This window comes from Corvus kubaryi, unplaced genomic scaffold, assembly GCF_017639235.1.
Source record: "Corvus kubaryi isolate FWS band 111438036 unplaced genomic scaffold, C.kubaryi_AGA036_p1.0 37398, whole genome shotgun sequence".
In the NCBI taxonomy this organism is placed as follows: domain Eukaryota; kingdom Metazoa; phylum Chordata; class Aves; order Passeriformes; family Corvidae; genus Corvus; species Corvus kubaryi.
In genome coordinates, this window is record NW_024581137.1 from 38,236,172 (window position 1) to 38,260,362 (window position 24,191).

Genomic DNA, 24,191 nt, shown 5'->3' on the forward strand with positions numbered 1-24,191 from the left:
TCTCTTCCCCAAACTGAGTCTGGCAATTGGCAGCTCTCTACAAAGACAATTTTTTTTCTTTCCTCTCTCCCCTTCCCTACTCCTTGATTTCAAAATAACCTTCAAGGCAAAAAGAGCAGTACACAGCAACATAAAAAAAGAAAATGATTAAAATTTTTCACTCCTTGAACAGAATGCTTTGCATTTTAACTAACTTGTATCAGATAAAATGCTACCACATTCCTACAGAAGAAATCAATGCATTACAGAAAACTGGACACATTCCTCAAGGAATTTCCATTTCAGAAGTTCTCCTGAATAAACTAAACAACACAATAGAAATGAAGAGCTTTATTAAAATCACTTGGAATATCATATGAAATTTAGTATTGTATAGTATAAGTGCAAATTCCCCAATATTAACAGGATGTGACACATGTGAAAAGAGGACATTAATATACATAACAATAGGAAAGTTGAAATATGTTTGACAGTGATGTATTAAATGGCTACATAAATATGACCACAATTAGGAGCATATGTAATTTTGTTTCCCTCTAGCAGTATCTTCTAAAGCACTATACATAGTAAATTGCATTTAATTCTAATCCCTGCTTTCTTATACGTAACAGGAGATGTGTAAAAATATTACAGGCACAAGCAAAAGCAACATAGAAGATGTGAAAACAGAGGCAGAAGCCAGGCACTTATTTGTTCTTGGCTGCCAGAGGTTTACGGCTGATCTTCTTTGACTTGTCATTGTTCTTCTTTGGAGGTTCAGGGTTTGCCTGCATGTGTCTGCCATAAAGACTGTAAGGAAAGGAGAAAAAAAATTTTGATCTAACCATTAAACACAGACTTTTGCTCTGCAGCACATTAAACAAAGCATCTAGTTACTAAAAATAATAAAAAAGGGTCTTTATTTTGTCTCAACACACTGAATTTTTAATCAGATCTCAAGCTGCAGTCATTAACATTTGGTTTTTTGTGACTTTGGTTTTTCACGACTTTTCAGGGGAGTAACATCAGGGAAGAGGAGGCCTTTGGAGCAGTGAAGGAGCAATCAGTTTTGCCTTCAGAAACTAGCAACCTTTATTCTGCAGTTATGGGATTAAGGCTCAGAAGGCTATAAGGATGTGTATTCAAGTAGACAGTGACAAAAATTGGGTTGAACTGGAGAGATAGAGTGCCTGCTTAGAGCAAAGTGAGCATCATCCCTACCAGAAAACCCAGGGGCTTGATAATGTGACAGAGAGCAATGGTGTCACAGCTGCCTTTGCTGCTCACACATGATTGATAGCACTGGGACAGCTACCAACACATCAATGCCACATTAGTAAGTACCACTGATTAAATGTTGACAAAGTATCCTACAATTAAGACAGCTAGCATTCACTGTGAAGCTAAATGGACCACATGGCTGAGAGGATCTTGCTAAATATCACATAGTAATTAATAGATAATTTATGAGTAATCCTGATTAAACTAAATTAAAAACCTACCCGAAATAAACACAGCTCAAACTTAACTTCCCTTATTGACATAAAGTGCTTTTTGAAGATGCACTTTGTGGGTTTTGGTTGGCGTAATTTTCTTCATAGTGGCTGGTATGGGGCTGTGGTTTGGATTTACACTGAAAACAGTGTTGATAATGCAGGGATATTTTAGTTATTGCTGATTGGGGCTTGCACAGAGCCAAGGCCTTTTCAGCTCCTCACCCCACCAGTGAGAGGGCTGGGAGTGCACAAGTTGTTGGGAAGAGATGCAGCCAGGACAGCTGACCCCAACTGGCCCAAGGCATATCCCAGACCATACCACATCCTGCCCATCATATAAAGCTGGGGGAAGAAGGAAGGGGGGATGTTTGGAGCGATGATGTTGCCTTCCCAAGTCACCGTTACATGTGATCTTGAAGGTCTTTTCCAACCTTTGTGATTCTGTGTCTCTATTTTATTTACTACTCTAATTCTATGTCAGAATGTTAAAAACTACCATCTGCTGTGACCTTTATGTTGCTGTACCTGGAAGATACTTCAGCCCTGGGGTTCCACAGTTCCCTGGACTGTGGAATGGGATTAGAGCTCCTTGTAGGGTGGGGTGGAGAGGCAGTGCTTGCTTTCACCTTCTCAGCAGCTGAAGTTTTACATCATGCTACTAAGCAGGCTGCTGTCAAGGTGTACTGTAGCCAAAACAGCCTTGCTCAAGGAAAATACAACTGTAAACTATGACATTACTTCACCTCACTGAAATTTTACGTGTGTCATCACCTACTGTCAACAAGGGATCAGGTGCGATTTCCCGATGAATGCAGAGAGCCCTGACCCTCTGTGATAACTACATGCTTCGTATTAGCTACAATACACATATTTTTCTTTTATTTCATAAGAGATAGAGCTCCAGCAGCACAAGGCTGTATTTTATCCAAGTACACAGTACATATATTAATCAAACATACATCCTATATAACTGTCCTGTTCTGGAAGGTGTTAAGTGAGTCAAGGGAGGGAGTCTATGGAAGGAGAGGGTTCAGTATTATGAAAAGCTATCACTGTAGAAGAACACAGAAGTGACATTCAAGGAGGTTGTCCTATCAGAAACTGACCCAGGATAGAAAAAGTCAGGGAACAAGCAGCATCTTGTTCTCAACGATAGGCAGTGCAGCATTTGAACCACTGTCAGCAGTAATTTTGTAACTCTTAGAAGTTAGCACTAGTTAGGTAAACACAAAATTAACATTCAAGCTAGTTTTTGGCTCTTTTAAAGTACCCATTTGGGACTTCAAGCACTGAATTAACAGAGAATCCAGTGATCCACTGTATCTGAGCACAAAAATCCTTCGTGGATAGGAACAGAAGTCCCCGGTCACTGTCCTGCGTTCCACATCCTGCTGCCCCATATCTCCTTTGTCCTGTTAGTGCCAACCCAAAGAGGACTGAAACAGCTTTAGTGGCTCTCAATTGTTACATTCCCCCCTTTTCTCAAGTTGGTTTAGGTTCCTCCTTTTTACTCTGGAAACTTTATGTAAGTTTCCCTCTCAGGTGATCCTTTTGGTATTCATTCTGCCTCTCACTTCCTCCCTTCTCAGGGCAAATGTTCAAATTTGTGGACTGGTAGAGCTCAGATTAGTGAACTTCCCAAAGCAAAAGGGTGTGGTGGGAATTCTACTGACTACACAGATGCTTTTGAAATGCAGAAAACCAGAATAATGACAATTTTGAATGAACTTCAGAGTTCTGGTAAAGTCTACTTGGGCAATGCCTTTTGACTGCAAAAACAGGTCCAGCAGCCATTACTGAGTGCATTAAGCAGTAAAAATAACAATTGACCTGTAGGTACTTTTGGGGTTTTTTTGGTATTTGCTCCTTACAATATTCAGTGCTATTGGTGCCCCAGCAACTCCCTTTGCCCCATGCAAATACTACATTAGTAGTAATAGATGTACATGAGTTGAAGGCATCTACAGCAATTTTACATTCTTTTTACCTATTTTCATGTCCAACCACTTCTATCAGCATCAACACCAAAGTTTCATTCAGCAAACTAATTAATGGGTTTGAAATAAGAAAATCAAATATATCTACTTAGGTTTCCTTGGCAAAATGAGAGGAAGTTTCAATGCACATTGCTATCCCAACTGAAAATGAGTGCTTTACAATCTATCATGTAGGCTGCTAGTCAAAGAGCAAGGATCAGACTTACTTAGATTATACAAGCCTTCATACACAGGGTCTCTCTATTCTGTTGGCGTACATCATATGTGAGGAGACATAAGGTGTCACAACAATACTTAAATACAATAATGACTGTGATAATGCCTCTGGGACAGAATTTGTCTTCTGTTACAGCAAGGAAAAGAGAATTCCAAATTTTCAATGAACTTCTGGTACAATAACAGACACCACTTTTATAGCTCCAAGGGAAAAAAAAGCCAAAGGGAAAGAAAAAAGCAAAATAAAAACACCAATGGAGATTATCAGCAGCTATCGAGAGAAGCAACTATCTGACTTCCACAAAACCTATAAAGCTTTAGTTTTAATAGATGTGAAGTTTGCATAAAGTCTTTAATAATTTCAGTACTTACTGGAAAGACATGGCCACAGAAACAGCTGCAGCCAAGCTGTACAAACGATGTACATGCTCTTGCTCTGCATGAACACAGAGTCAGACATGTTAGGCAGAGACGCACATCATCCTTGGCAGCAGAGGTCAGCTGAAGACGTACACAGACAGTTCTGCTGCTCAGCTGACGGATGGTGATGCGCTAGAGGATGGCACCTTGACATAGCTGTTTGCATGACTAGACCCTTAGCCAAGGCAGACTGTCTCCATAAACACACAAAATAATTTTGACGCAGATTGTGGCTACGGTTTCAAGGCAGATTTGTGAGATAAGTGCTGATAACACATTCATGGCAGTGCCTTCTCACTTGATATTTTGGAACGTCACCTGTTCACGGGGCTGGTACAGCTCTGAGCAGGACACTACACACAGCTTGAAGGCTGAAACCTCTGCTGAAGGACAAAATCTGGAGTGCAAACAAATATTTGAGATGTTTCCAGTTTGCAGTAACAGTAAGAAGCTGGTTACTATAACCACAGCTCACAAACTGCAGAACCTTCGTAGACTTAGCAGCCACAGTATTGCAGGCAGACTTCTCATTCCATTAAAATTAAAGGGGAGATTTACATGCAAGACTGAAAGTGCAGAAAGCCCTCAGACAGAGACTCTGAGTAGCTTTCTTTCCTTGTATATATTTTTAAAAGTATCTTTCATGAACAAAAATGTTTCTTTGTATGCAGATATAAACACAAACAAAATCTTCCTGCATTTTCCACCTGCCCCACTGGAAGTAACAAACGACAGCAGCATGGCTGCTGCAGCAGCAAAACTAACAACATCAAGTGAGAAAGATGCTCATTAAACTTCATCATTCTGTCTACTTTAATGATGCTTTTACTTAATAAAAATTCCCTAAGTAGTTGCAAGGATATTAGGCAAGGTCTCTGGTTATGTATCAGGGGCCTAAGCTGTCACTAGCAAGCATGCAGTTCAGGAGAGGCATTCCCAAGAGGAGAGAGTGAATACAGCTTTCTTGTAATAAATTCAGAGAGAATCAATAACCACAGCTTGCTGCATTACTTAAGCATTTAGGAAAGTAGGTAATCCTTCTAAATTAAACCACAAATTGCTAAATGTTGCAATTTACAGTGTAAGATCAGGCATGGAACCTTGTAACTTGAAAGCATACAGTCTTGCTACCAAAATCTCTGGATTTAAAAACAGAACCATAGTTAAAATTCTTAAATTCATAAGGGTCAAAAGAGTCACTTTCAAAAACAAATTCAGCACAACTGACTCAAATTTTCCTCTCTTGTACAACAAAATTCTCACTAGCCAAGGGCTACATGCTCCCAGAGGTAAGAGAGAACTTGCGTAAGCTAGGAAACTAGTGCAAAGTGTTTGATGCACACATTGATTTTTTTGAGTTTAAGCATTTTGAAAAAAGGTTTCAAGACTGAGCCATGAGAAACGCACTGGTCTCACTTGATGTCTGTAACAGACCCACAGGCTGAATATGCAGTAGAAAAAAGACCACACAGTTAAATATGGTCCTGGAGAGATGCTACCTCCAACTATGTACTGTAATCAGGGAAACAAAGGTGAAACATTCCAGCTTTGCTTGATTTTTCAAAAGCTGAAGCTCAGGGTCAGGCAGATATTTAGTATTCAGATGAAGCTTCAGAAGTTGGTACTCACAGTGACCTCAACAGGACAGTCCTAAGCCCCAGGTGATGATGCCGGAGAGGGGAAAGGCTGAATCGGTGGTGGTATCGCTAAAAATCCAAAGCTGAAAGAAGTGTTTGCATGACTGATACATGCTGGCTACCCTGCCTTAGTTACAGTTCACATGCACTTACTGCAAGGTGCTTTTGCCACAGCAGTTTTTGAGTAGCTAATTGCTGCTCTGGTATCCCCTCTGAGTGACTGGAACTGACCTTTTCTATGTGGGAGCTGCTAACATGTAATCCCCTCAAACCACATATTCCCTCTCCCAGGAAAGGGACGGACACTGGAATTTAATTTGTCAGTCATGTACCAGTGAGAGAAAACAGTGGAGGTAAAAATTACTATGCAAGTATATTATATTGGTAGTTCACCAATAATGTTTTTAGTCTTTGCGACGTCAGTCAGATCATCTCATTGAAGAGGAACACTGCATGGGTAAGTGAAACCAGTATCTGTTTTCCTTACACCCGAACAGCAAACTGCAGCTTTAGGATTCTTAACAAAGAAAAACCAGACATGAGCGATTCCTTTTATTCAGCTGATATTTTGCCCTTTGTTTTCAAGTGCTCTGAGAGCAGATGGCAGCAATGCCAGTGATGTTCATCATCTGAAGCTCTCACAAGTTTCTTCAAAACCCCTCAGCTTTGGCCTGCCTGTGTCTGTACAGCTCTCTCCTCCCGTTCTACGATGGAGGTAGCACTGGCTGGATGAAGGGGGCAGGTGCTGGCAGTGCCACGTGCTGCAAGAGCCTCTGGGCCACTGACCCTGCAGCTCTCAATGTGCTGTGAAACTGCTCCGCTATTTTTAGGTCTGTTAACAACTTGCCTTCCTCTACAGCCCACTGACACTCTGGGATGCCTAATACTTCAGACTGTCCCTCTCCAAATGCCAGAGCCCAGCCCCGAGACACTCCCAAGTGCAACAATCAGTGTTATTTTTCTGTTCCTCTTACCTGCCTCAATTATCTTCATAACCCGAAGTTCCTGCAGACTTTGCCTGTCACCACTCTCCCTAATTCCTCCTAAGTCCTGCATTTCAACTTTCAAAGAGACTTTCTGCATCACCAGAAATCCCTAATACCCTCAAAGCTTTTCTGGGTCTTCACCCCACAGGCACTGGGAAGGGGAACTGATCATCTCTTCCCATCTTGGATTAGCTCATTTATTTTTTGGCTAGTTTCATTTTTTGGAGCCCAAATTAGGTAAGAAGAAGAGGATTCAGCATGGGTGGAGAGATATGTATCCAAGCCCATGTCTCCCAGTCAGTGGAGATCTAGCTAATGAAGCCAGTGGAGCAAAGAGCATTTTGGGTGGTCAAGTGCAAGTGTCTGTTGTGAGATGCTTAGCTGCACTGCTCTGTTGAAGATTTTCACCAGCTACAGCGGACAGTGGGTAGTTAGCTAACACGCAGACTCCCCTGTTTAGCTATTTTAAAATGCTACATGGAGTCCACCCAACCACTCCCTCTATGTTCCCACTCTGCACTCTCACAAGCTGTTAGCTACCTTACATTAGAGACTCTGCTGAGTCACGCAGTCCAAAGCTGACTTATTCAGAATTCCTGCCTAAAACCACTCCAAATCTCAGCAAGTAAAAAAAGTATTCCACCAAAACTTTCTGGAACTCACTGTTGCAGCATCCATGTAGAACATGCATCCTCCAAAATAAATCCCATGAGTCTCGTACTGGCTACTTCACTGTTTGGTTTTCCACAGGGCTCTCTTCTGCTGGACCCCTCTACCCCAGTCTATTCCCTTTACATTTGCTGCTCTATACACCTGAAGAAAAGAAAGACTCAACCTCTAAGTGCCGCATTTCCTACCCTCTATCCCTACAGGTTACTGTCAGAGACAGACCCTGACCAGAGAGACCTTTGGCCTCAGCTCAGAGGTCCCTGACCTGACACGTCAGTGAGGGGAGATTTGAGCTGAGGCAACTATGATTTACAAACACTTGATCTCCTATAGGGCTGGCAATTGATGGATAATTGTAATTCTGACAGACACATCTGCTCTTAAAATGATTAATTTAATCCTTGCTTCTTTACTCACCATCTTGCATGTTATGGGGAACTAATTTTTTTTTTTTCCATAAAGGAATTCCAAGCAGGTGTTAGGTATTTCTCTAATTAATACACAGTAATAAAAGAAAGCCTTCTCCTTATATTCTCTGAGGCTAGCATACTTTTGAAGCAAGTACTTTAAATGTGAGGCTTGTTAGGAAACACAGCTGGAAGCTCATAGAAGCCTAGCAAAAAAAAGGATTTTTTTAAAAGGAAAATGTACAGACCAAGATTTGCAAAGCTGGCTAATGACTTTGCATACCCAACCTGAAAGACCTTACAAGAAGTGTGGCTTTTGGCAGACACAATTTTGAAAGCACTAGCACTAGGTTCTGAAAGTCAGACCTATCTCAATACCCAGGGAGCCCAACACTGAAAATCTTCAGCTGTGCTACAGATCCAGAGAGACACACGGGGAGGGGGCTGTCATGGAACTGTCACAAAGATGGAAAGGACAGGGTATGCTTATCTTTATTTCTTTCAAAACAGAGACAAACAGGAATTAAGATTTCATCTAGAGAATCTATTATGCTGATAAAACAACTCCCAGCTAGCCCAGTATAATGAAACAACAGCTGGAGGGACCAGGGAGAGAACAATTTGTTTCTACATGTGGATAGTCCTACCAGGCTACTTCAGTTCTGAAGAATTTCTCACCTGGGACGCAGATCTTCAAGCACATTCAGGAGGCCTGATCTCCCTTCTCATGCTCCATTTCGAATGGAACAATGAGTTCAGCATACACATGCAGACCAGTCCCTGAATCCACCCCAGGCACAAAAAACTGCATAGGCCAGAAACTGAAGTTCCTAAGGGTAAGAATTCCCACAGATTGCAGTGGAATAATTTTCTACTTGTTTTCACAGATCACATAGTGCTTTCCTACTTAGGACCAGAAGAAACAACAGAGTGCCAGATACAGGCATCATCTTAAACTCTGAGGGCTGAGGTATCCACTAGAACAAATGGTATCCTACATCTAATTCATCAAAAGCAATCAGGAGCCACAGAAACTGCAGAGCATGCTCAGATTCTTTGGCAGATGCCAGCACAGGTAGCTGCAGAGAAAAATGCACCACCAAGAAGGAAAAAGACTACTCAAGTGAGAAAGAAGTGTGTTCTGTTTACTGAAGTCATCTGTATCATCACAACTCTTCTCTTTATTTATTTGTAATTTGTGAGCATGCAATAGAAAAAACAACAGTTGCTCCATTTCCCCAACCCACGTTGGGATAACACTCAAGGCCACCTGCCTGATCTCAAACTAACCCTGGGCAGGCAGCAAACACAGAAGAGAAAACACACTGGCATGCAACACAGACGTCCTCCTGAAGACAGCTGAGCACAGTATTTTTCATTCTTATGTTATTTTAATGTTGTTGTCCATGTGGAGTCCTTTGGGCTTCAGTAAAACAGTGCTCACTTTCCTTTCTGAATGCTACATTGCTGCTCAGATAAATGCCCTTACATAATCTTTATTATTGATTTATTACATGCATTTTGCTGTGTACCTAATTAACATTTAAAAAAAGGAAAACAGAGGGCAAAAATATCCAAGTGCAAGCCAGGGAACTTTTTTTAAGCTATTCTGTGTCTGGCAGGTATGTATTTCTTTTCCAGTAACTAGACGAACTGTACCAATAAAATGTATAGAAGGGACTCTGGGGAAATACTGATACAGAGTCTCTTTTTCCCTTTTTTTTATTTAAGCAAAATTGAAGTGTCTGAGTTAATCTGAGCCTGCTCTGCTGCACACTGAGGATGACCAGTTTCACTGGCAGTAGCATGGAGAACATTCAGCAAACTGTAATTCCCCAAACACAGGGTTTATATAGCTGCCCTGCTCTGCTGGGCTGGCTCACACGCCTCTCCCAGGGTGTCTGCCTCTGCCACCCCAACTGGCTGCAGGGCCAACTCTCCAACAGCTCCTTAAAATAAACACAAGGACTGAGCAGTGACAACGGACACAGTGACAAGGTGGGAAACTCAACCAAACCAACCCCTCTGAATCACCACCTCTGAGACCCTCAAAGGGAAAGGAAGAAGTCCCAGTCTTGTCACACAACCCATTTGTGTGAGCCAACACAAGAAATTCTGGAAGGCTCTGTGAGCTCTGGGGACCACTGTGTAAAAGGGGCACAGGATTTACTGTGGAATGCTTAGACAGAGTTTTGGGATTGAACAAGAGTATTTAAGGATTATACAGGACTTGTGAGTTCTTATGGGGACAGACTGAGAGAGTGGAAGTGAGTGACCAAGGATGACAGCAGAGTACAAGTGCAGGGAAAAGGAGAGAGGATGAGGCAGGGAATAAATGAGGTCAATAGTGTGCAAGCAGGAGGAGGTCAGAACACTTGTTTGGCAGAACTCTGTGCCAAATCACCTTTACTTTTTCCTGCCTAAAACCCTGTCTCTAGCTGTTTTCTGTGTGAGTGTGCCCTGTGTTCTGGCAGCATGCATGCATGTCCCATCAGCAAAGTTCAAGACAGATCAGCTGGTCAATAGGATGGACTGGAGCAACCAAGGGGCTCTAGGATCAGCCCTCCAAAGGACTGAAGGGTGTTGGCTGGTAAGACTGGGTCTGGGGGCCTGATATTTGAAACATCAAGACTGGGGAGCCAGGTATCAGAGGGATCCCTGACATAGGGTTTTCCCTGAGCATTGCATGGAAATGTATCGAGGAATGCAGTCTGTCCCCATCATGCTAATCTGCCCATGGCTGGCCATGTGTACATACGTGTTTTGAGTCTGGTTAGCCTTGCTACTGACAGGACAATGGAACAGGGATATGGAGCAGCTGCTCACTGCCATCGGCGAAGGAATTAACTTGGTTCCGCCAGGACACTGGATTTAGGTGCTTAAAAGCACTACCAGGAAGATGAAGAATGGAGGAAACTCATTTCACTTTATGTCAACACTGCAATGAAAATGTTGCTTTTTGACACAAAGGACCACATCTGAAGTGCTACACATCTCAGACATTCCAATTTCACTCAGCCACATGAGTTGGCTTTGTTTAACTCATGATGGATACACTTTCCAGAAAAGCTGTTCTTGGACAAAGTTTTTGAGCATGCTTAACAGATCAATGTGGGTCTCTCCAGTTTCCAAACACAAGCCTTTCAACTACTCCCTGGCCAACACGGGCACAAACATGCCAATTAGATCAACCTTACAGACACCTGGTAAGTTGTGCTCTGACAGATCAACATACATGCAAAGGAAAAAAGTGATTCAAAGCCAATTTCAAAATCATTGTCATCATACATGTTAAAATGCTGAAATGCTGAAAGCCGAAGACCAAGCAGTTCTATATGGAAGCAAAAAATATCAATACAGTGGTTTTCCGGTTATGTAACTTTACTGTGGAAGACCAAAGATGGTCACTCAGAAACCATACAATAAAATGATACAGACTCTTCACCTAATTTTCCAGCCAGTTTTGTACAAAGCTTCAAAACCTTAGTATTTGGCAAACAATTACTGGGTTTCAAGCAAATCTTTGGTGATTTTCCATGGCTTTTACTGTGCCAACAAAGCTGTTCCAGAATCTTTTCAGGAGGGACCTATGCTATGTGGCAGCCAATAATCTTTATGGCAACACTGCAATGAAAATGTCGCTTACTGTAATGAGCAGAGATCATAAGTTAAGCCCCCAGCTACCTTTCTATTATTTTTCATTAGAGTTTTTCTGGCTTTGCTATGCTTCAAAGCACTTAGGGAATTACCCCAAATTAGGCTCACTAGTCAGCTCATCATTACTCAGACCACACTGAAACTGAGTAATCAGCAAACTGAACCAGCTCCGAGTAACACAAGACACTAACATTTGTTTGAATGTTTACGATTTCTTTTTTAGTTTGTCCTCTTTCTTAAAGGTCTGTTCTGTAAAACAAACTTGCTCACAGTTGGAGGTGGTTTTAAAACAACAGGAACATCACACAGTATTTTTTCATGCCATTAACACCTTGAGCAAAGGGTTGGGCTTCCCTTCATCTACCAAAAACAAACTGTGATAGAGTCATGTTTTCTTGACAGCAGTGTTATTCCTAGACTTGTGTTCCATAGTGCTAGATGAGGTGGGTGAGATAAGAAGTCTCACTTACTATGTGAATACTCATCCCTAATCTATGGCAGATTTTTACATTGGCTTCCTTCCCTCTTGAAAAGCAGGAAGATGACCAACCTGCTTAAAAAGAGCAGTAACGCTGACATCAGTTAAATTCTGATGACATCCAATCTGCATGACTTCCCAAGTTGCTCTCACTGTCTTTCAGGGCCCACAGTGTGAACAACATAAAGCCTTTTGAAAGGCTTTCTTCTCCCCCAGTGTCTGTCAAGATGAAATGGCAATACAGTGTCAGCCTGATTTTGATTTCAACAAAATCAATACAAGTTTTGCTTCTGATTTCATTGGGTTCAAGGTTTGGCCTTTAAGGTCTTGTCCATGCAAACAAAAAGGCAAACTGCAGTTGCAGTATGGCTTACAAACCCCAAACTATGTATAACAACATACGAACAACATCTAGGCTGGCTATGAACAGTGGAGTGAAAATTACGCTTTCTCATCAAGTGCTAGTAATAGCTAAGGTCAATGAGTCACCCTGTGACATCTTAATGCATGCATTGACCAAAATAGTTTCTCTTGCAAGGAAGGTGGGATTATGCATACTGATCTGGTTTTGCTCAACATCCTTTTGCTGTAGGTAGGCAGCATTTATCCTAAATTGTTGGTGCTTATGAATGCTCATGAGTTAAAGGAACAAATATGGAACTTTTACTGAAAAGGACAAGAACTAGTTTACTCATCAGATAATTGCAAAAGGCACCCACGGGAACCTTCAAGCATGATGTAAAATAAACTAGTGATTCCACCTTCTTCTGGGCAACAGGAAAGGGAACATGGAGTTGAAAACACAAGCACTGAATCAGTCTAAGTGCCACAGCAACGACAAAGGCAGAAAGAGTGAAACAACAGGGAGCCAAACACAATACTGCAGTCTTGGTGGACAAACTGCAGATCATCTACTTTGCATCTTCTTTGAAACAGGCTGGAAAACACACTGCAGGGAGGGCAAACATGGTCCTTGGCTCTTTCTTTCTGGTTTCTCAACCAACAGGCTATTAACATGTTTTCCAAATCCCAGTCTATGCAGACAAGGTAGCAAACAGGCACTCCTTTACTTGTGAAAGGTAAGATATTAGATTGGATATTAGGAGAAATTTCTTCACTGAAACAGTGGTCAAGCCCTGGAAGAGACTGCCCAGGGAAATGGTGGAATCACTGTCTCTGGAAGTACTCAAAATATGTGTGGATGTGGTGCTTAGAGGCATGGTTTAGTGGCAGACTAGCAGTGCTGTGCTCACGGTTGGTCTCAATGATCTCAAAGGTCTTTTTCAACCTTTGTACTTCTATGATTCAAATTCCAGCATTCCCCAAGCTTGTGATATGGAGCAGATTTATGAGAAATGAAGGAGTGGGAAAAGCAAAGTGACAAAAGGTTTGTCAACAGCTCTCTGTCACTGAGAATGCACTTCATTTACCAGTCAATTGCAGTGTCTAGGAGACACATTCATTGACAACTTACTGCCAATTGATCCAACATCTATATAAAACTCTTCTTATGCAACGAGCTTGCTGACTCAGATGATGATGAGATCTATAGAGAATTAATAGCTATACTAAGTCCCTAACTGCACTAATTTCTAAACAAAATGAAACCAGAAGGAATAAAATCTCACCAACATCTCAGCAGCTAGACCATATTCACTGCTTACAGCACATTTTTGAATGAAATTCACTTTGATACACTCCATAGCTGGGGTAAAAGTATGGCATGGGTATGAAGTAAAAGTCCTTATGCAAACACTGTTTTTTACCTCTATGGCCATATGTACTCGTGGGATTACTTTTGAAATACAGGGACTCTGCATTTTCTACTCCCTCAATTTAGCATGGAAGCACCAGAGATGCTCAGGGCTGTATGGCACCAAGTGCTCTGTGCGGTCGCATGCCTCAGCCTCTCACCAGGACAGGGTAATGCTGTGAATGGCTAATTGATCCTGCAGTGGCTTTAACAATTGGCAGTCACTTCACACCGCTGGCAGCATTCCTGCAGTGCACACTGCCTGCTTTGCTTTGTACTACCTGTTTTATCACTTCATGATAAGGCAGTGTCAAAGACAGCAGGCATAACCTATTCTGGCATCTCCATCTGGCTTTATATATCAGACTTGTGCTGCTCTGGTGGATTAGTTTCAGATCCCTGTTGGCAGATCAAAGGCAGCAGTAATAACCACAAATCAACCCCTCTTTAAGGCCTAAAACATCTTCTCCCTCATAGCATGCCTCATTTCTTCACCACTCCAGACCCCTTATAAATACCAACTTTGCCTAGACACAACAGTTGTATGCAGATACTCAGGCCCTGGAGAATTTGGCACTGTGTTTTCGCCTGCTTTTTTCTGTTCTATTATGACAATCAAAATGAGCAGCATCAATAGAGGTGCTCATGTAGACGAAACATTGGAGTCCCTATAAGCCAGAAAGCTGCTTGGTGCCAAAGTGAGAGTATACACAGAAGATGGCTTGCTTCCCTTAGTCTCATCTCAGGTAATGTATTCTCCAGCACTCAGCAGAGCTGTATTTCCACTGAAGCACCCAGCTGCTTTCAGCTCACTGCTCAGTGCTCTAAGCTGACCGACAGATGTTTTCAGATACAGAAAAGATGCATCCTCAGTTGAACAACTGCACAGTGGACAGGCTGCTGTCTAATGGTGTTTCCAGACAGCTTCCCCCTTGATTAGCACATGCTCTAGAAAACAGGACTCAGAAAAGGGATTCATGAGGTTCAAGATCCACACTGTTGCTCCCATACAGGGGAAACATCTGGATCCTTTCACCATGACTGTTCTTGCATTCTTGAGATTGCTCTTGATTTCCTGATGTTCACCTCCTAGGATTTATCTAAAGGCAGTGAAAGTTAAAAAATGACTCAAAGACTAGGCAGCAGCTCTCTGCTTGGCTATATCTTACTAACAAAATGAGGCTTTTACTACAGGAGAAGTAGCTTTTGTTTACTCCCTCTCTGTAACACCTTCACAGGGACAAAGCTGCACTTACCATGATGTAGCTAGACAGTTCAGTGGATCTCAAATGTGGCCAAAAAAAAAAAAAAATCTGTGCCTTGGATTTCACATGAAAACTGCATTTGTGCTGTAGAAGATATACCTCCATAGGCAGTGAAGACATAAACTCTCCCTCTTAACCTTCTTTAAATCTTTCTGTCTTGTAACTTGCAGTTTGAACTATGTCTCTAAAGAGACTGCAACATCAGCTAGAAGCTAGATCAGGAATAGTTCAATATTCCTACATTCTACTTAAAACGAAACCCAGAGATAAATAGCAAAAATGAGAGCTGCTTAAAGATCTCCTGAAATTATTAAGAAAAAAATTAATCAATTAAAGATAAAAATACACAAATCATCTGGTGCCAACATTGCATTTGTACAGCTTGCAAAGGCCAGAAAGACCTAATATTTCAGGATTACCACATAAGGGCTTGAAAAATATTTTCTCCTAAAATTCTTTTGAATACAAATGTGAAGTACTTTGATCCTGATTTTTTTCAGAATTCAATTAAGTTCCACTCAATTGACTGTTTACCCCTTATAGTTTTTTATTACACACATAAAACTAGACACTGTCTCAACATATGGAAAATGTGGATGGTACATATTGTTTGTAGCTGCACATAATTTTAAGAACTGTAACTGTACTATTTCTAGATAATTTTTAAACTATGACAAAGATGCATACTATTGAAGAAAAATGGCGACCCTATAAAAAGCTGTACGTGTTTGAGTCAATCAAGTAAAGAGAGTCATTTTCTTCTTATAGTATGATTCTTCTGCATGCTAGTGGAAGCAGAAAGTCAGAAAGATTAACTGAAGACCAAGAAAAAAAGACCATCCTCTTCTTCCCTCTCCCACTACTGAGCTTAGAAAAATGTCCAAAAAATGAAAAAAAAAAAAAAGACACTGGCAGCTTCTAGGACAGTTTAATAAACCTTGGGGAAGGCCTCAGTGTTGAATTTGCCTTCCCAGTAGAACCTAAAGCATTGCTACTAAAGCAATGCAATATAGTTTATGAACTTGTCTTTACTGCTGCATAACTTATCTTTGAGAAATGATACTATGGTGAACAACTACTCTCTCTGAATCTCTTTGGGCTGCAATGGACTGCAGGCTTTATCACAGGAAGTAAACTGGACCAAGATTGAACTCCAAACTGAAATATATATACTGTATTTTTGAATTAATGAAAAATTTTTAATTCAAAAGTTAAATACTAGTACACTCAAGTAGGTTTTTATGCTCCATGTCAACTTCCGAACTACAAGTCTTTTTGACGTATTTTACACTGACACTAAAAAGAAACAAACTCCAGAACAATTAATATTTCTTTCTGTTCAAGAAAATTTCCCTTTTCTGTTTTATTAGCTTTCTGTCTAACAAAAAGCAAATAAATCCTTTCATAAAAAAACCAAACAAGAAAACCCAACCAAAGTAGAATAGAAGTCACAAATACAAAACCACACTGCAAATTCAGAATAAACGTAAGTAAACCTCAGTAATCAAAGACAAAGGTATATGAACTTTACTTCTTTGCCTAGTCTAGTGCTCATGGTACAGTTTGCTCAGATCACTTTCCAGCACTGTAGTTACCCTGCTCTAGAAAATGCTTCTGTTTTGGGGTGCATGCTTTCTGTCAGGTCAGCAAGTCGACATGTCTATGCAGCTCTTTGATTACCAGATTTAATATGATGGAGGCGTGGGAAACCCTAGCCAGAGGAAAAAAGGAAAAGGAAAGAAAATAGATCAGTCAATTTTTTAACACAAAACTCCCCCCACAAATCAGATGGTGGGAATTGGAAGGTGTAAGTGCACAGTGGGGTATGCATATATGCTGTGGAGAAAACTTCATTGTCACTCAAAGCCCACAAGCCCATGCAATGCTGACATAAAGAGTGGTGAGGAATGAGAACAGTGGGACAGAGACTCACAGAATAACGGGCAGCCTGATTTGTTGACAAAGACTTATCAGACAGGTCTGTAGAACAGCTTTGTAAGGAAACTGATTTAGCCCGGAAAAACAACTGTGCTTAAGGACTGCTGACCTGTGAGTACAGTAGGGTAGTTTTAATCCCTGGATGTTATAATGGACAACTGGCATTACTCCCTGCTTTTGTCTATTACAAGATAATTTCAGGATGCTAGATTATTTGATAAATTCCAACATTTCAGGGAATGTTCTAGGCAATGGAAAATGCTATATTCATTTGGATGAAAAAAAAGAAAATGAGAGGGAAAAGGTACATTTAAGCACAGAGTTTGTGACCTCTTGCCTCTGGCTAGCAAATGCAGCTGTTTCAGCCATCCAGGTCTGGGGGCAATGGTCTATAGACCAAAGAGCCATGGAACAGCTGCCACCTGCTTTGCCAGAGTTAACAAGTCTGGCAAAGAAGAACCCCCATTTCCTCCATATCCTTGAAGGACTTGAAGTACAGTTTACGAATGCTAACACCAAGAAAAAAACTGCCTCAGGGAGAGGAAGAAAGACCAAGCTAGGGGAAAGATGGAAGAGAAGAAGGAACAGCTATGAGGTCAAAAGAGGAATAAGAGACACACAAAGCTTCATATATGGAAGAGCAACTGACCCTGGCAAAAGAAGACAAAGCTGGTATATTGCAAGAAACATGCAGTCAACTCTCATTTCAGTGAAGAAAGGGAGCATGGAAGGAATGAAGGAACAGATGAGCATGCAGACCATGTGAATTCATGAAGCCTTTATGGAACAGAATAGAAGAACATGAGGGGCTCTTGATGATGCAAGGAGAATACCCCTCAAATGCTGTTCTCCTTATTTTATGATTTTCAGTACCATTACTTCAAGAGCAAGCACAGTCAGCATGAGCACACACTGCAGCAGACTGTTCCCCGTTTAAACATACATGGTGCTTGTCAGTTCTTCACATCCATCTCTCAGTCACATTAGCTCCATTAATGAAAAAATAAATGTTGCAAAAGGGAAGTATTAACACAGCCAATGCCAAGGACATTAATTTTAAAAATGCTATTTACTTTGTATCAGAGCAGTCATGTATCTTGATCTTGAACAGTTCTTAGTCTTGTCCAGATTCTGATTCCATGCTGTAGAGACAAACTCTGTCCTGACTCTCCTTCCTGCACATGATTAATTTACTTGACATCTTTAGTACTGTACCCACTTGATGGGCTTCATGTATTTAGCAGAAGACAGTAATTCTTATTAAAGCAAAAGAGTTTTTTAGTGCAAATCCTGGATAGTGACTTACTGTAAAGTTTAGACACAATACAGGTAAAACTATCTGCTTGAAGAGAGAAGTCCATACACAACAGTTGGCCCAAACAGCTTTGTGAGAAATTTGCAGCTCTGTGAAGAGTGGGTGGGCCTACAGTCTTGAGGGATAAGTGCTAGGTCCAGCCAGCTGCCTACGAGTATCACTCAGCATCTGTCTTTGAAGATCCAAGAGCTCAGACACAGGACTCTAGTGAAGACAGCCGTGCACGTAGCCTGCCTTCCTAAATCTGTGCCACTAACACAAACCAACCACAATGTCGACTCTGCATTTCCTCCTCATCAACAGAAAAAACTACAGAGAGCACAAAACGACTGCCAAAGCACAAGGAAAAGGTCAGTCTGCATTTTTTTTATTTGCCAAGAGAACAAGGCAGACAAAATAGGAGAGCCTAGGCAGCCTCTGGGATGTGTGGGTGGTGATCTCAAGACACTTAAGGATCTGACAATTATCTCCATAGCAGTCACTGTTACCAGTAAACCCAGTATTTTCAGAAACGGGAGAGGAACCAGAAGCAATTATCTAACCCTGTCAGGAAATGTGCCTATAGATAACTTGGAAATAACCTGCATATGTGAACACAAGTCGAGTTTATTTCCACCACCTCCTCGTATGTCCAAGATGTGACTTCAGCTGTTCTTAGCAGATGCCAGATGACCTCGATGCTCTCCTGCTCTGATACCACATTAGTGCCCAGCTCCCCAGCAGGGTTCTTTGGCAGACATCACATGCAAAGTTAGCATTACTAAAGCCCCAGCTGATATTCTCTTCAAAACTCTCTGTTCCCCTTTTCTTGGTCTCTATAGCAACACCCAGCATCCTGCAAACAGCACGAGCCAGCTCGGGGCTCACTCTGCACTCATTCATCTCAGATGTTTGAAGAATCGCCTCTCTTCCCTGTACAAATATTTCTAAAACTCCCTGCTGATGTCCCCACGTCTCCGACACAGTTCCACTGCTCTGTGTCACAAACCCATCACGGCTGCCCCTAATGAAGTCCCACTCCAGAACAGGTAAAAGAGCCAAAATCAAACCCAAACATGTTGCCTATCACTAGAGGCAGACTGTGGACCTTCTCTTGAAAATCCTGGTTCTTGTGAGAGCTCTCCTTTTTAAAAGCTATCCCTGCTAAGTAAAGGCATTGAAGATCAGCTGTAGATGGCCAAAATAAAAACAGGGAGGCAAGGACAAAAGAGCAGAACTTCCCTTTGACCTACATTTTTTCCAGGATACATCCTCCTTATTTGCTATTTTGTTTAAATGGGCTGTGATTATATGTTATTATTCCTCATTTTTCACTCATTCTGTACTTACGTTAATTCTGGCCTGGGAGAATCAAGAAGATCTCATTTAACTTGATTCTTAGTAAGAGAGGGATGTATCTGCAGTGTACTTTCTATTCCTACCAGAACAACAAAGAACAGGCCAGGAGTTCACAGCTTTAAGATAAAATAATCAACACGTAAAATAAAAACAGTTTGAAGAAAGAAAGAAACTTCCTTGAAGGAATCATATCAGTTTTGCAAAAATTAGTTTAATAGTACTTCTGTTTATGTGTATGGCGGAAAAATCTACACATGCTACAATGGGAGATCTGTAACTTCTCCCAGTGCATGAAGAAAACATTTTCTTTCAGAAGGAAAAAGTAATTTTTGTTGAGACAGTATATAATTTACCACACACAAATGTGTTGATCCAAACCCAACCTACATGTCTCCGTACCTTATGCTCAAATTTTCTCTCACTGAATTCAATACATTAAGTGCTGCCTAACTCCTACCTCCTGAATTCAGCCAAAAAAAAAATCATTTTTTCCTTTAAAAAAACACCCTTTGAAATAGAATGTATTCTTGTTGTTATGGCCTACAACTTAAGAGACTGAAAACAGCCACTAGTTAACAACCTACCTATTGCCCTGTGAAGTGTGAGCAAGTGTGAACCCTTGCTGTGAAGAAATTGCCCAAAGGAAAGGGCAGGGCATACACCCTGGTCCCCTCTGATCTGGAGAGAAAAAACGTATCAGGGCTTAATCACTCAAAAAGCCTTGCTGTTTTATCTTTCCATGCTACCTAACCTTTGTTAGCCAGAAAATAAAAAGGTGGGCCACAGCACAGCCACGGGGTTTGCATCCTTGCACACACTCATGAACCTTGGTCAGCGTCTAAATCCTGGGAGCTCTGTATCTCTTCTGGAGCCATCACCCCAGGGACAGGGAGATGCTTGAGATTATGCACCACCACTGTATTTACACTAAAGGCTGCACACCCTTACACACCTGAGCTATCAAGTCAGAGCTTTTGCTAGTTACTGATTAAAAGAGGGGAGGGGACGTACTGAAACCGGCACTTTTCTAGAAGCAAGAGGAAGAGATGATTCAAAATGGCTCAGAATAATTTTAAAGCCTGTTAGTTCAAGCTGTGATCCTAAAATAATATGATTTAAGTAATTCAAAGCAGTCACTAAGTTTAGCAATTTAGTAGTATTAAAGGAAGTGGAGTTGACCCAAAGTAAACATGGTGAACCAAAATCACAAAAAGGAAAACCAGAGTCCTAAGAAGAGGACAAGCAAGAAAATGCAAGTTGGCTGTGCTTTTGACATTTGCCCATCATACATCTCTCCCACCTACTGATTGGTAATGGGAGGAAAAGGTAGAAAATATTGTCTTATATCCTACCCTTTGATTATTTGTGTCCTTGATTTCTGCTTTTACTAAATGCTCCATTTTTCTACTGTTGCACTTCCTCCTATCTCTTCCCTTTGCCTAATCAGCCGATCCTTTTCATTTATATTCCCGTTCAAGATTTTGGCTTTTCCCATTTCTTTTCTCTTTCCAGCTTGTCAGCCTTCATCTTCTTACTGGTCTTCTTCTTGTACCACTTTTATGCTTTCTTCTTTCCTTTCCCTGTTTCTCATCCTTTATCACTTTTTTTATATAGGATACTCATCTTTCCATCTGTGCTCCCTTTTTGCTTCTCGGTGGTTGGATCTGAAGAGGAGTAACTCTTGTTTTGAGACACTTAAGTAAGAAAATGAAGGTCTCTTAATATTTTTCACAGCGAATGGGCACACACCGCACAGAGGGGATCTGCTAAAATGAATTTTAAGATATTTTCCTGGATCCCATATAATTGTTCAAAAAATATTATTAAAGTATTTAAAAAGGATTTCCTATGAAACGTTTCATATAAATCTTTATGGGAATTGCAGTAAGTTCCATTTTTCCCCTTAAAAAGCAGGCATGAAATAAAAGTTATTACTGACATCTGTCATATTTTAAATTCCTTTATAAAATTTAGTAGTGGCAGCAACAGATGTAGCATAAACCACTGTGAAACAATCTCCCTAATAGAGCAGCCTTTAGGAAAGCAACTTCATCATTGACAGTCATTTAGTAACACAGGAGGCAGCTTCCCAGGAGATATTTGCTGCTGTTATATTAGAGGTAATTAAACTATAAGGTGATTTATTTCTTTGCAGCCATGTAATTGAACTTTCTAAAGCCATTTATGACACCTTATGAAAGTATCAGCAGATGCGGAACATGATTATCCCCAGCCAAACTGTGTTTACAACACACAGAGCCACAAAAATTCTACAAAATGCCATTTATTGGCAAAACATTAATATATTAACCCACAAAGGACAGTGCACTGAGGGTAAAAATGCTGTCACTAAATGTACATCTCTCCACCCTTCCCCATGCTCTCTCCTTCCTATGATTGACAGTGATTTTCAGAGAGTAGGCATTTTCTCCAGGCAAGAAAATCTGAGTATATAAAAAATAGTTTTATATTAGTTCTATTGCAGCACTACTGATTACTAAAGGAAGCTCCAGACAACGAAATATATTTATGTATTTAAAAACAATGTGTACTCAAGAGTAAAAAAAAGCCCTATGTATAAAAATAGGAATATCAATGCCTCATGTATTTTCCCCGCCATATTAACGAATCCAGCAAAAAAATCCTTGATATGTCATTTGCTGATTGATGAGCACAGAGAACTGAGACCTGAGCACGGAATTTTATTGCGGAAGACATTTTCATCTGCAGCCAAATCACCAGGGAAACACTTTGTCAAACAACTTCATTCTGCAGGGAGACTTTGTGACAATATTGGCAACTTAAGAATTTGTTCTGTTTTTTCCGATAGCATCTACCTGTCCATGTTGAGAAATATTTACAGCAGCACTGCAATTCATGCAGATGACCAGCTTAAACCCCAGGAACAAGTGTTTCACATTTCATTGCAACAATATGTAAAAAATAGATGCTCACAAGCCCTAGTTTTAAAAGAATATTTCTCTCTTTATCCATATATAAATGATCCAATACATTTTTGGGAAGACTTTCATACCAAATCCATGTACTTTCATAATAACTAACCTTATATCAAGCATCTGCAGGGCTACAAATCCATACTTGTTTTCAAGTGCTCAAGTACCTCTTTTACACCCCCACCTCCCTCCCTTTTTTTTAACTGAGTGGGGACTGAATCTAACAAAATACTGCCTTTACATCATCAATTAGGTAAGATGCTAGGATTCCAGTAGAACACCATGGGTTAATATATTCACACTCCTGCTGCTCCTGAAAAAGAAATCTAAGTCCTGTTGATTGGCTTGAAGCTTCTAATTATTTTCTGTGTTGTGCAAAACTCCCAGGTTTCACAATTTCTTCCTGAGATGGCAGGAAGAGTGACCTACTGTGACATTTTCTCAGTTGAGAACAGTCACTTGGTGCTCTCAATGGCTCAGCTGTGCTGCCCACAATGGGCTAAACCTGACAAATCCAGAAACAAGTAGTCTCAGTCACAATTTACGTATAAAACTGTATGCATAATTCCTTTGTTCATATATAAAACCCCAAATAAATGGCTAAACAAGATGGCTAAGACTACCTGGCATGTGATGGAGCAGGGGAAGCGAGGAGTGCGACTACTCCTCTGCAGTCAAGGCATACTTTCATTCCAGCAGATCACCAACTTCAACTCAAGCTATTGGTAGAACTCCAGTCCCTTGCACTGAACAGGGTTAATTTCTCCTTTGGATTCTAGGCTTAAACCCTCTAAGCCTAATTGATAATTCTGTATCTAAAAATAAGGAGTTAAGCTGAGTAATTACAATTTTTCTCAGAGAAGTTTCCTTAGGTACATCAGTGCCATTTTACCTGAGCAATCTGCCAATGGTGTTGTTCCACCACCTAATTTAAAGGATGTGGGATCAAGTGTTTAGTTCTAGATCCCAGTCAGCTGGCAAATAAAAAAGGTTTTTATCCAGCACTGAGCATCCATTTCCAGCATTTCTATTGCCACAAGATTTACTCAAACCTCTGCAGCTGTCCATCCTCATTATGCTGGCCTTTGCAAACATAGAATTACGCTTTAAACTCACACGTGCATACTAAGCAAAACTAACAGGCTTTTATGGTTTGAAATAGAAGTATGGTCTGAGCAGGTTACCACCAACTTCATTACCTTATTTAAAGCTATGAACGCACTTTATCAGTTATCTCTTATGAAACAAGTATTTCTCTATGTCATCTACTCTTATCTAAAATCTCAGATCAAGTCCCACCTCAGACAAATCATCCCCTTTGTTTATAGATAAATTCTGTCAGGGATGAAAGCTGAATGATTTGTGAGACTTTAAAATTGCAACTCTTCATACCTGCTGTTTCACTTGGGTTTTTTTCCATTAAAAAAGCCTTGAAACAAACAAAAAAAATTTTAAAAAACCCACCCCAGTGACGTCTTTCCTACACCACAAGCAGCTTAGTAAAAATAAGTGTGTGGGTCTCTAAATTGCTCCGTGAGTAGAGCAAGATGCCTAATGCTCTCTTGAGACCATCTACACATCTGTGTCAGTGACAGGCGTTCTCCTCTCACAAGGGACAAGCCCCCAGCACAGAGCTGCTTCTGCAGTGGCTGTCAGGAGAGTGCTTAGAGCCCTGTTCACTCATCC

At 40.8% G+C, this 24,191-nt stretch overlaps 1 protein-coding gene across 1 annotated transcript in view; it reads right to left on the reverse strand.

Annotated features, from left to right (window-relative positions):
- Nucleotides 1-315: 315 nt before the first annotated feature.
- The window catches only part of RSU1 (Ras suppressor protein 1), a 103,765-nt gene continuing 79,889 nt past the window's right edge, over nucleotides 316-24,191 (reverse strand). Inside the window, exon 9 of the mRNA XM_042044363.1 lies at nucleotides 316-789. Within this exon, the coding sequence (XP_041900297.1) occupies nucleotides 687-789 (103 nt within the window). The 3' untranslated portion in view covers nucleotides 316-686. The remainder of the gene's footprint in view (nucleotides 790-24,191) is intronic.